Source organism: Eriocheir sinensis, chromosome 35 (assembly GCF_024679095.1).
Source record: "Eriocheir sinensis breed Jianghai 21 chromosome 35, ASM2467909v1, whole genome shotgun sequence".
In the NCBI taxonomy this organism is placed as follows: Eukaryota; Metazoa; Arthropoda; class Malacostraca; order Decapoda; family Varunidae; genus Eriocheir; species Eriocheir sinensis.
This window is the reverse complement of record NC_066543.1, coordinates 4,066,113-4,078,760: the sequence shown is the minus strand read 5'-3', so window position 1 is coordinate 4,078,760 and position 12,648 is coordinate 4,066,113. Positions and strand designations below refer to the sequence as shown.

At 38.6% G+C, this 12,648-nt stretch overlaps 1 protein-coding gene across 3 annotated transcripts; it reads left to right on the top strand.

Annotated features, from left to right (window-relative positions):
• Positions 1-452: 452 nt before the first annotated feature.
• LOC127007271 (FAD-dependent oxidoreductase domain-containing protein 1-like) lies at positions 453-12,590 on the top strand. 3 transcript variants are annotated; one of them, XM_050878033.1, is made up of 9 exons: positions 453-558; positions 2,423-3,052; positions 4,169-4,398; positions 5,917-6,030; positions 6,308-6,470; positions 7,683-7,828; positions 8,821-9,061; positions 10,043-10,157; positions 11,937-12,590. In XM_050878033.1, the coding sequence occupies exons 2-9, from the start codon at positions 2,552-2,554 to the stop codon at positions 12,074-12,076; spliced, it is 1,650 nt and encodes a 549-aa protein (XP_050733990.1). In that variant the 5' UTR covers positions 453-558; positions 2,423-2,551; the 3' UTR covers positions 12,077-12,590. The 3 variants fall into 3 exon arrangements, with proteins under 3 accessions (XP_050733990.1, XP_050733989.1, XP_050733991.1); XM_050878032.1 differs by lacking the exon at positions 453-558 and adding an exon at positions 1,245-1,394; XM_050878034.1 differs by lacking the exon at positions 453-558 and adding an exon at positions 1,320-1,394 and having other exon boundaries at positions 2,621-3,052.
• Positions 12,591-12,648: the final 58 nt, after the last annotated feature.

The following is a 12,648-nucleotide window of genomic DNA, read 5'->3' as shown; positions in this document are numbered from 1 at the left end:
GTATAAGGTGAAGGTGTAAGGATCAAACAAGCCAGTCTTCTATACTCAAGAGTGACTGGAATTCCATGGCTTTTGTTGCTGAGGTCACATCTGAAAAAACAGGAACATGGAGGTTCGATCCCTTGCTCCGGAAACATTTGTTTTCCAGTTTCCGGTGGTCAATTTTTCATGTGCTTCGTAACACGCAGAGGTCGCGTGGTAAAATATGGAAGGTGGAATTCAGGAAATACATCGATACCACCTCTGAATGCTTAGTATCAAGTATTATGAGCATTTGAGAAACAGGCCAAGTAATGGTGAATTTAATTGAAATAATTACAAATAATGTCACCCAAACTGTAGCCTAATTATTGAGTAGGTATCTGCAAGCTCAAAGAGGGAGAAGTGGATGTGAATAGGAAAATACAGCAATAATTAAGCCAGCAGGAGAGGAATAAGTGTGAGCTCGGCCTTGACACGCGTAAACAAAGTGACAGCTGATAAGTGATAATGATAACAGCTTTTTTATGAGGAGCGGGGCCACTAGTGTACTGGCACAACGACAAAGGATTCTCAGAGGTAACGTACGTCCATTATTGTTGAAGTGACCAATGGGTATAGTGGAGGGTGAGGAAGGAGTCTACTGTATATCGTTGCTGTACTGTTTTTATGAAGGAAAGAGAGAGGGAGGGACGGGTAGCTACCTATAGAAAGGACGCGTAATGTACGTGTACCTAAATATGATATAATTAAGTTTGATCAGCTATATGGGGGGTACGTAACAGTAGGAGAAGGTAATAAAGGGTACAGTATACAATAGGCGAAAAAGTTTGGACAGCACTGGTCTTAATTTAAAACGTACGGCGGTGATAGTTAGCGAAAAGTTGCTCGATCGAATCATTGAAATTTTGTGACCTTCATAAAAAAAAGCTATGTCACTTATCAGAGGTTTACCTATTATTAACCTGTGATGCTTGGTATGTGTAATTCCGGCTTCAAATTCAATCTAAAGAAACTAATAGTAGCTAAAACGCTCTTCCATTGTAGGTATTTCGATCATGTGTTCGATCCATGGTCGATCACTTCTAGGCTCTTCCATATTGTACTTCATGTGTTCCGCGGTCACTTCTGGGCTCTTCCATTGCATTTCATTCATGTGTTTCGTGGCCACGTCTAGGTTTTACCAAATGTATTTTCTTTATGCTTTATTTGAGGATGGTTATCACGAACGCCCATGGATATAACTTCAATGTGCCACGGGTGTCGTGCGCGCACGAGAGAGAGAGCAACTCAACACTGCCTAATAATTCCAATCCCAGCCAATTTGTGTCTGTCTGGACGTGAGCCAAGAAACCATGAGGGGCAAGGCCGAGGCAGATCACCAGTCAGTGCTCAGACTTGCAGTGGGGTACATGGTATCTATCTATCAATTTGTCTACCCGGAAAGTTCATTTCCCTTTTTACAGACTAGATTCATTCCTAATGTGTTTCGAGACACTGAGATAATTTATAATTAAATACCTGATTAAAGGTCTCTCCCCCCAATCACTAGTGGTGAGGTGGTGTGATTGATTGATTGATTGATTGATTGATAGTTTATTGTTGCAAGTGTATTATGTGATATATAACCCAGTCGGGGCGTGGAAAAAAAAAGAATGGCAAAGTGACACAATTTCTTCAAACTGATTCATGGCCTGATCAGAAGAAATATTAAAGAAATTAGAGTGGGATACAATAATGATGAAAATATACAGTGGATACCTCAACAACCTTATATTCACAGATGATAGTCATAATTATATAATAAATGAGTCTGAGGGAAACTTACAATGACTGATCAAGGAACTTTATTAAGTCTGAATTAAGCAGGTTCAGTATGATTATCATAATGAAGAAAACAACATTAATCTGTTGGTGTAACAATAATTATTGATAAGGAGCAATTTTTAAAGCTGTTGAGTGGTTAGAGGAATTAATACACATTTAGGATAAGCAGTTAATGCAAACCCAGCGTACGATGAGGAAATCAGAGAGAGTATAGAAATGTGAATGTGATGAGCACTTTTACTAAACATTGTAATGTCTTGAAAAGCAACCTGCCACCCTCCTTGAAGATCATATATTATAGTGTTCAGTCAGTGTATCCTTCCAGTCATACTATGGTTCAGTAACTTGACTCTTCACTAAATATTTAGAGAGAAAAGAGTAATGGAGAGAAAAATGCTGAGTATAACACCGAGACAGGAGAGGAGGGACATCATGATTTAGAGAACAGACAAAGGTTGAAGTTACTAGTATTCATTCATGGTACAACTGCATATAGAGCAGTAATTAAAGTATAATTACTGGATACTTTTATCATAATGAGTTAAGAACTGAAAATAAATGTTGGCTTTATAATGAATATTTTCTAGATATGTATTCACAGTATGCTTCCTTTTAGGTTTTGACCAATTTACAAGACTCCTGAAGCTGCTATAATAAGAACAGCAGTAAAGATAATTGTCACCGAACACTTTTCTCTTGAAGTATTCAAAAGAAACAGAAAATAGTTACTGAACTATCTGCAACTATGGCCACCTTGAGTGTCCTTGGAAAGTTCAGGAGATTAAACATATTTTATGGGTTATGTTCCTCACAGCATGTCACTCAAGTGTCTCGACATAGTTTGTCACTCTTGTGCCCATCCTATGAGAATAGCTCAAAGAATCAGAAGTTGGTGTACAATTTCGGACAGTTCAAGCATTCAGCTCCCATGGAGAGAGCATTTACAACAGTATCTGATGACATAAAAGACCTTCATGGGAGGAAGAGGGATACCATCCAGCAAATAGCAACCAAAGCAGGAAAAGATGTAGACATGAAAGCAGGCATGTCAAGAAGGACAATGACCACAAAGAAGAGTGTATATGATCTTGAACCAAGTGCTTCAGGGGTGGTGGAGGCTGTGTGGCCATCTCACTGTGATGTGCTGGTGGTGGGAGGTGGTGCTGTGGGCTCTTCTATCGCCTATCATCTGAAGGAGCACGCTCGCGATGGACTCAGTGTCGTAGTGGTGGAGGAGGACCCAACTGTAAGTCAGATTTTGTTTATATTGTCCTATTTCCATGTTTCCATTCTGCCATATCTTGATGTATCCTATAGGACTTGCTCTAGCTATATCTTTTATCCAATTTTATCAGCATGAACTGAAGTCATGAGTCAGAAAGTCAATTATATAGTCCAGCAGCAATCAGGGGAAAATGCATTAACTGATTTTTTCTTTGATTTACCATTTCTTCTTTGTTTCGTATATTTTACATTATTGTAGATGCTTTTACATGCATTAGAAAAAAAAAAATAAGTATTTCAAGATTGGAGTTATGGCATTTTGAAAGTTTCTGAACTTTTCTGCTTTTGCACTTATCCAATTATTACTAGAAGACTCAATACTACTACAGTACTACTACTACTACTACTACTACTACTACTACTACTACTACTACTACTACAACTTCAACTGCCACTATTGCTACTACTACTACTACTACTACTACTACTACTACTACTACTACTACTACTACTACTACTACTACTGCTACTGTTAAAGGAAATCTTTGATATAACTATTGATTCAGTTAGACCTTCTCTCGATGCAGGCCCATAATATTTTGGCAAATTTTTGTAGGGGTCTAGAGGGCATCATATAGGTTTGTGAGTCAGGAGGGGGGAGGGTGGCAAATGAAGCGGGCATATGCAGGTGGGGAATTTTTGTTTTTAAATAAGCACTTTTAGTGGGAGGCCGATATAGGAAACATTGAAGGGGCTATATAGCCCCCCTAGCCTCCAGAAATTACTACCCTGCTATATAGCACTAGACCTGAATTAGGAACATTTTCATTACATGATTATCTACGATTAATCAGGAATGATTTGGGGAGCATAATCTATAAAATGATGAATGATTAAATCAAGCACAAAAGGAAATTAGATAATCAAGAGACCATTTATATATTTGCCCGTAGAAAAGTTTGGTTAAGCAAATTTGGGTGTTCAGTAATAAGTGAGCAAAAGAAAGTAAAAGGTGATCTTCATCATAATATTTGATGTGTGGGTGTTATGAAGTGAAGGTCACCTATCTATAATATAATCAAGATTGTCTTTTAGGTCAAGATTGCATGACGTACTCTTACCTCCTCTTTATCATCAGTACAAGCGTGCCTCTACGGTGCTGTCGGTGGGGGGGATTCGACAGCAATTCAGTATACCAGAGAATATTATGCTGTCCATGTATGGAATGAATTTCTTACGCAAGAGTCCTCAGCTGTTGGCAGTGGAGGGTATGGATCCCCCCGACATGCAATTCAATGCCGCAGGTTACCTCACACTTGCCTCAGAGGAAGGATATGAACGACTGAAGGAAAACTATGATATACAGAGGTATGTTTATGTTGAGGAAGTCCTCAAGTTACGACATATGCAACTTACAACCACTCACACTAATGACTAGGCCAATACTATTCGTAATGCTTAGTCAAGTAATGAGTTGACATTTAAAATATCCCCCTGCATGTAGATCAGTTGTTTGTTTGCACAGTGTTCCAACACCTCCCCTCCCGCCCCAACTCTGCAGCCATCCTCAGTCCTCATACGCTGACCCCACCTCAGCCAGGCTGGGGTAGGGCAGCAGGGTGGGTGGGCTAGGCAAATGAGGGGGAAGCATGGGTGGGCTGGGACACCCCACCCATGCTTCCCCCTCAGTTGCCTCATGCTGCAGTCGCTACTCTATCATTTTATAGGCCTACAGTCTGCTATACAAGCATACTGCTCTACTATACAAGCATATACTGCTAGATCTAGCTGGCGCCAGTCGGCTAAAGTGAGTTGAGGAAGGGTGGATATGAAGCTACCCGGATATCCCACTGCTTACAAGTTTCAGCTGTGTTTGGTTCACCCATTAGCAGGGCATGTAGTACAATACGGTGCGTTAGTTTCTTGTAATTCGAACCTTGGAATAATACCATATCGTAATTCCGTACCGTACTTAAAAAATGAGTCCATACCGTAATAGTACAATAAATTATCATACCGTAATTTTGTACTTAATTCCATACCTAAAAAGAATAGGGCTGCACACACAATGTACACAAACATATGCACATAAACAAACACACACATATACACAGGCATTTACACACACATTGTATACACAATGTACATCACACATGTACACACACAATGTACACACACATCTACACACACATGTATGCACGCATGTACATACATGCAGTTATACATATACATAAATATACACATACATGTACACACAATGTACACACATAAACATGTATACACACAGGGAAGAGGTGGTGGAGGCAAACAGGGTCCAACAAATGAAGGAAAGGCTGGATAAATGTAGATATGGAGATGGGACTATTAGAGCTTATCTCAGGCCTGGTAGACTACAACTAGGTAAATACAAATAGGTAAAGGTATACAGTATGATGTACACTCACAATATACACAGATGTACGCACACATGTACACGCATGCACTTGCACTTCTCAGTTTTGTCTTGTGGTCTCTTACCTCTCTGTTCTCATTTCAGTTTTTCAGTTATAGATCTTTATCATCTGATTTCACTAAGTCATTCATAATATAAATACAGGTCTCCTCTCCCTCTTCTCCATTGTTATCAGCTGTATTTCTTTTAATCTCTTCATTAATTAGGTCTTCTGCAGTTCTCTGGTATACTATCTTAAGTGGCTGTGTTTTTTATTTTTTCCATTTTTTTTCATTGACACATGATCAATAATTACTGATAAAAATAAATGACAGCTGCCCACTTAATGATTCCAAGACAGACAAATAATGGATGGAAATTTTTGCCATATGATGAGCATTATTTTTGATAAACTCACTAAGACAAGCCATAGTAATTCTCTGCTGGTGCTTCAGGAGTGTGGGAGCCAAGGTATCATTCCTCTCCAGCAAGGAGCTCTGCAACTTGTACCCCTGGATGGATGTGTCTGGTGTGGCAGCAGGAGTCCTGGGCAGAGACAATGAAGGATGGTCAGTTGTAAGGAAAAATGCACATTTTTGTATGAATACACTCTTGTAAACTGGAAATTTAAGTCACCATAGTATATTGTGATGTAGCAGGGGTGAAATTCATTCTTCTTTTTTCCAGGCAGTCAGCTGAACTAGTAAAAGTGAATAGTTACTAGCCCTTCCCAAAGTTCAGTAGCCGAGCTGCTCGGCAAGTAAGTCAATGTCATGTAGCTTATTACTGAGCAGTTCGGTATAATCAGCAGACATGTATAACTGAGAACATGACTTTACATTCTAGGTTTGACCCATGGAGTTTGTTGTGTGGTCTGCAGCGGAAGGCCACCGCCCTGGGCACCCAGTACATCAAAGGGAAGGTGACGGGGCTCAGCCACAAGACTTTGGATGATATGATTCTGGAGGGCACCTCACAGTCCAACATCAAGTGTCTCCAGAGTGCTGAGGTGAACTTTTGGTGAAGTCTATCAAGATGGCCAAATATTTATATATATAATAGCTGTTTTATGTCAAAATCAAAAGGGCTTGAGAAGTTTGTATAATTTTTCATTGTTTATTTGTGATTGTTTGTTTTGCAGTAACCTTTTTCAAAAGGAACTTGGTGTCCTTCAATGCCTTAAAAACTCAATTTCTCCACCTATTTACTCGACAAAATCTTTCAAACACCTATTCCCTATTCTTCAACAACACCCACCTGTCACTTTCTTCTACAATAAACATCCTCAGTCTATCCTTAACTCAAAATCCTAACTGGAAACTTCATATTTCTTCTTTCGCTAAATCACCTTCCTCAAAGTTGGGCATTCTGTATCATCTCCATCATTTCTTTTCCCCCGCACAGATGCTGTCCATATGTAGGGGCCTTGTCCGCTCTCGTATGGAGTATGCATCTCATTTGTGGGGTTCCACACACAGCCCTACTCGATAGAATGGAGTCAAAGGCTCTTTGTCTCATCAACTCTCCTCCTTTTACTTGCAGCCTTCCACCACTTAAATCCCACTGCAATGTTGCATCTCTTTCTGTTTTCTATTAATATTTTCATGCTGAATGCTCTTCTGAACTTGCTAACTGCATGCCTCCCCCTTTCACGTGGCCTTGCTGCACACGACTTTCTACTCTTGCTCATCCCTATACTATCCAAACCCCTTATGCAAAAGTTAACCAGCATCTTCATTATTTTATCCCTTCCGCTGGTAAACTGTGTTACAGCCTTCCTTTATCTATATTTCCTGTTGCCTACGACTTGAACTCTTTCAAGACGAGAGTATCAAGACACCTCTCCAGGCGAAATTGACTTCTCTTTTGCCTTCTTATTCTATTTTCTTTCATTGCAGCAGTGTCTATAGTGGTCTTTTATTGTTGTTGTTGTTTTTGTTCACTTCCCTTGAGCTGCCTCCTTTGCTGTAAAAAAAAAAATATATATATATATATATATATATATATATATATATATATATATATATATATATATATATATATATATATATCAAGACACAAATTTGGCCCGTCGCTGGTACACAGTAAAACCACAAATTCGACCCGTCACTGCTACCAGGTTAATTGTCTCCTTTTATGTAGGGCATAGTGTTGTGGACCTTTTTTTATATGGGTTTGTCATTGGCCTAATTTTTTTTTCATGAGTGACTTCATTGTCTAGGTGACACTCACCAGTGGGGAGAAACGCAGCATCAACTTTGCCCAGTTGGTGGTGGCAGCCGGTGCATGGACAGGAAATGTTGGCCGCCTAGCAGGCATAGGGGAGGGGAAGGGCCTGCTTGGAGTGCCCATCCCTATTGAGACAAGGTAAATATTTACTGGTTGTATTGGTAGCTCTTATTGTGCATAATGACTATCTTCCTGAAAAGTCAAGTGGTTTGGTTTGTGTTATTTGAGCAAGCAACATTTACTGTAAAATTGAAAAATTATTTGAGTTTTTTGCATTACAATCTTCCAATAATGCATAATATGAATTGATGTTGAATGAGAGGTAGTACGAGGATTAAAAATAGGTCTTTTTATTAGCTGTGTCATGTATTACATAATGTATTAATGCCAGCTCGCTCTTAGAGAGGAGAGCAATAATGTTTTCATTGTTGACTGTCTGTCTGTTTGCTTGTTTGTTTCTGTCTGTTACCAAAATGTTTCAAAATAGGATTGATTTATAGTAACCAAATGCTCATTAGAACATCCATAAGTGAATATTTAAGATGATTAACTTTAGGAAAACTCAGATAAAAACTGATTAAATGAAAAGAATGCATGTCGCCCACCATAGTTGCCAGATTTTATCTGAAAGGTAGAACCACCCCTGCAGGAAGAAAGAAACTAAAAGCACTCATGGTCTGGGCCTGACCACCTCCCAAGCCTCTCCAGTTATGTACCTAAAGCATTCATGGCCTGGGCTGATTCACCTCCAAAACACTATTGGTTCTCTCTGGAAGCACTCATGGCCTGCCTTCAAAGCATGGGTGGATTTTTTCATATACTCTCCCCAGGTCATTCAGTCAGTTAGTTGTTATTATTCATTTGCCATAATTTTCGTTCACCTTCATTTAGAATCCAGAAAGATCTCTTATTTCTATGGAATAACAATTAAGTCTGTGACAACTTTGACACTGGAAAGGTTGACAGATTGAGAGCTCTTTCTTGATTTTGTGGATGGTGGTGGTGCAAGACTGTTCAGAGTGTGCATTTCTCTATGTTCATGCTCCAGATAGCTCAGAGCTTAATTCTCCCATATCAAATTACCCCAAAGGAGAAATTTCTGTACTCTTGGTATTTATTACTTTTTTCAGGAAGCGCTATGTTTATTGTGTTCATGCCCCAGATGGTCCAGGACTAAATTCTCCACTTTTGATTGACCCCAATGGAACATACTTCCGGCGTGAGGGCCTCGGAGGACATTACCTGTGTGGACAGTCACCACCTGAAGACAAGGAGCCACCAGTGGACAACTTGGATGTGGACTACACTTTCTTTGAAGAGGAAGTCTGGCCAACTATTGCCAAGCGAGTGCCTGCATTTGAAAATTTGAAGGTATAGGCAGGGCTGAGTTAAAATGCAAACAATAAAAGCATGTAAATTTTAGGTGCGGTATGATTAATCTATACAAAATTGATTATAGAGCTGGGGTCAAGACTACATCGCGACCTGACAAAATTTTACCAGTGTATTCCACAGCATACTCCCTTGTTGCATTATCACATCATTACATTTTGTAGGGGCTTGTTCCTCAGTTGAACATACCATAGCCTTAACCCATAGAGCACCAGAGTAAATTATAAGTCTGTGTTCACTCAGGACCAGCTGGTTTTGGCATTTTCGGTTTTGTGCAGATACATATTCTATGTACCTAATAATATTAGAAAACATAATCCAACTGGTCACAGCATCCAAAATATGGGTCATACTGATCGAAGGACAGTCTGCTATCACATCTTTGCAATTTCCGGCACACAAGTTTTTGAATTTCCCGCACTGTAGAGCCGAGCAATGATGCTGCATTGTACTCAAAGTGGATTATTATTATTATACATTTAGTCATTCACCATTACTACCACAGCTCATATTTCTCATCAGATGAAACATCTAAGTCATCAAAGAGATTATCTACACCAATTAGTATATCCACTGCCTCTGCAGTGGATATAATGTGGCCTAAAGAGCTTGGTAACTGACCAGTGCCAGACATGATTAGGCTAAATGTTTCACTCTTTAATCCACACTGCGTAAAAGTCATGTGAGAGTCAGAGCGAATTACCAATTAATGCATCATGTGCCAAATTTATTCAATTCACTCATAGCGCAAAATCAGTTTGATTTGAAAAATATCTTGCGAGCTATGAGGGAAAGAATGCTAATATCTGAAAGACACTCACGGTCCCTCATGCAAAAGAAAAGTGGATGTCTCTCAGATGTCCATGGGGCTATATGGGTTAAGGGGTCATTTTTTACATGTGATTGACTTTTACACAAGTATAAATAGTAATATATGAGTAATGATTTCTGGTACTTCAGCTGCGAAGTGCTTGGGCCGGCTACTATGATTACAACACCTTTGATCAGAATGGCATCATTGGGCTCCACCCTCTCTTCTCCAACATGTTCATCTGCGGTGGATTCAGTGGCCATGGTAAGATAGAGTGTGTTTTTTATATTTTTGTCTTTTTTTTTTTTTTTTGGGGGGGGGGGGGGGGCTAAACACAAGAATATTGCAAGAGTAGACGACTTAAATTTTAGTATCTTGCCAGATACATTGTTGATTTTATTCCCTTGAATTTTCTTTGGTGGAGCTTTCACCCAACAGATGTAGTACTCATTTTTTGACTACTTAAATGCTCCAAGGTCTGTATACTGGAAACCCCCTGTTCAACAGACCTGTGTTTAAGAAAAAATCAGTATTGTTGAATCAGAGAAATCAAAGTGTACATAATATTTTTCATATTTAATAGACACATTTTATTATTTCATGTCATTTGATAAAATGATATTTTCTTGAAACAGTTAAAACAATTGATATGATGAAACTATGAAATATTGTAAACAGTATCTGCTTTTATGTGATTTGAATATTATAATGCTTTAGTGTTCCCCTCAGTTAGTTTGTTGAATAGAAGGTCTGCTATATGCACATAAGGAAATGCATATTTCACGTCATATACTCCTAAGAAACTGCAATAACATAGCATGGGATAAAAAAATAAAAAAAGTGATGTCATATCCTCAGGGTTTGCAGGACTGTCACAACAGCCTTCAGGTACAGTCCACCCTATCGAGAGAATGTTTGTGTTAAATCTCTTTTTCAGAATGATGTTATGCATTGAAATTTCAAAGAATTTCCTCCATAGCCACTTTTTTCTTAACAGGAATGCTTATATTTCAATAAATTGCAAAGTTATTATCATGTCTGAATAAGGAGTGAATGTAATGCCACTGAATTCCACTTTACCATACCTCCACACAACCTCTGCATGTCACAAAACACACGAGAAGTTAATCCAAACCCGGAAAGGGTTTCACCAGTACCAGGGATGAAACCCACAAGCAAGCGAGATGAAAAAGTCACTCCTTAACCAGTCTGCCAAAGAGGTACCCCACTCGCTGAGCGAGTTTGGGAGGCTTTCCATATCAGGCGGGTCACTCATTACATGTATACCCCACAACTCAGCTAATGACATTATGTTTTGATAATCTTTTAATGTCAAAAAGTTTTCAAGGATCACACATATCATATGAGTAAAAACTCATCAGAAAGTACCATGCACTGAGTTTTCTAGCAATGTAACAAATCTGACAGTATATTTTTTTCAGTCATGCAAATTATGAATGATTTTTTTTCAGTTGGTGGTGGCCTAATCTTCTCTCACCTTGTCTATTAGTCTATTACCCTTTTTTTTATTATTATTAATTTCATATTTTAATGATATCTGTTTCTCAGTCGTAGTGTTTCATTTATTATATTTTAATAGTTTATGCTGAAACAATGACATTTTATCACTTTTTTTACACTGAAAAGTGTTATCCTAGTAAGCCTTTGAGCAGCTTTTCCATGTTCCACACCCAAATATTTAACCCCAGGACACAGGGTACCTAAGTGTGACATTTGGGTCACCACAGTTTACCTTCCCCAGGTTTCACTAGGTAGTACCCATTTATTGATCAATCTAAAAGGGAAACTGAATAGCTGTGTGGACTCTCCTGACTGCCCAGGCTAGGATTTTGAACCGGAGACCTCGGATTCATAACTAGGCATGCAAACTACAATATCATGGAGGTTATTATGTATGCTAACCTAATAGTATGGTGGTAGGAGTATGTATATAAGTGTTGTAACATTATAATGAGTAGTTCACATGTTAATTCATTTGTGTGTGTGTGTGTGTGTGTGTGTGTGTGCGCGCACTTTTTGCAGGCATTCAGCAGGCACCAGGAGTGGGCAGAGCCATCATGGAGTGTATCATTTATGGGGAGTACCGAACCATCAACTTGGAATGCTTTGGCTTCAAGAGAATTTTGGCTCAGACACCACTTCTGGAGACCAATATTGTTTAGCCTCATTCTTTAGAGCAGGATTCTTCAAAGCACAGGTCATGAGCCTGTACAGGGTTGCAGAACTTTGCTTCCTGGGTTGCCACCTTCAACAGACTAATAAATGAATACAGACACTTTTCATTTTATGTGTAAATTACACTTTTTATTTAGAGTGAAATGTAGATTTTTTTTACACATTTTTCTTACATTAATGCCTATTCTGGAATGTAATCCTTACATATAACCAGACCTACCCATACTGTAAGGGGGGTCACTCTATACACAGTGCTATCAAGAGTTGTACACCAGACTTGAAAAAATAGTACATAAACCTGAACTGAGTTGAATCAAGAAAAGTTTATAAACCATTGTTTCACATTTACAATCCATATCACTTGTAACTGTCATTGCCAAATCTCTTAGGACCTCTAGGAACTAGTTTCAAAATATGTATGTATTTAGTGAAATATTTAAAATTAAATTAATTATATTTATTTTACTGATTTGTACAGTATTTAGTAAATGGTGCAATTTTCCTTATGTATTATTGAATCAAATAAAATCCTGCTTAAGCTTTATAATTGTTGTACAGC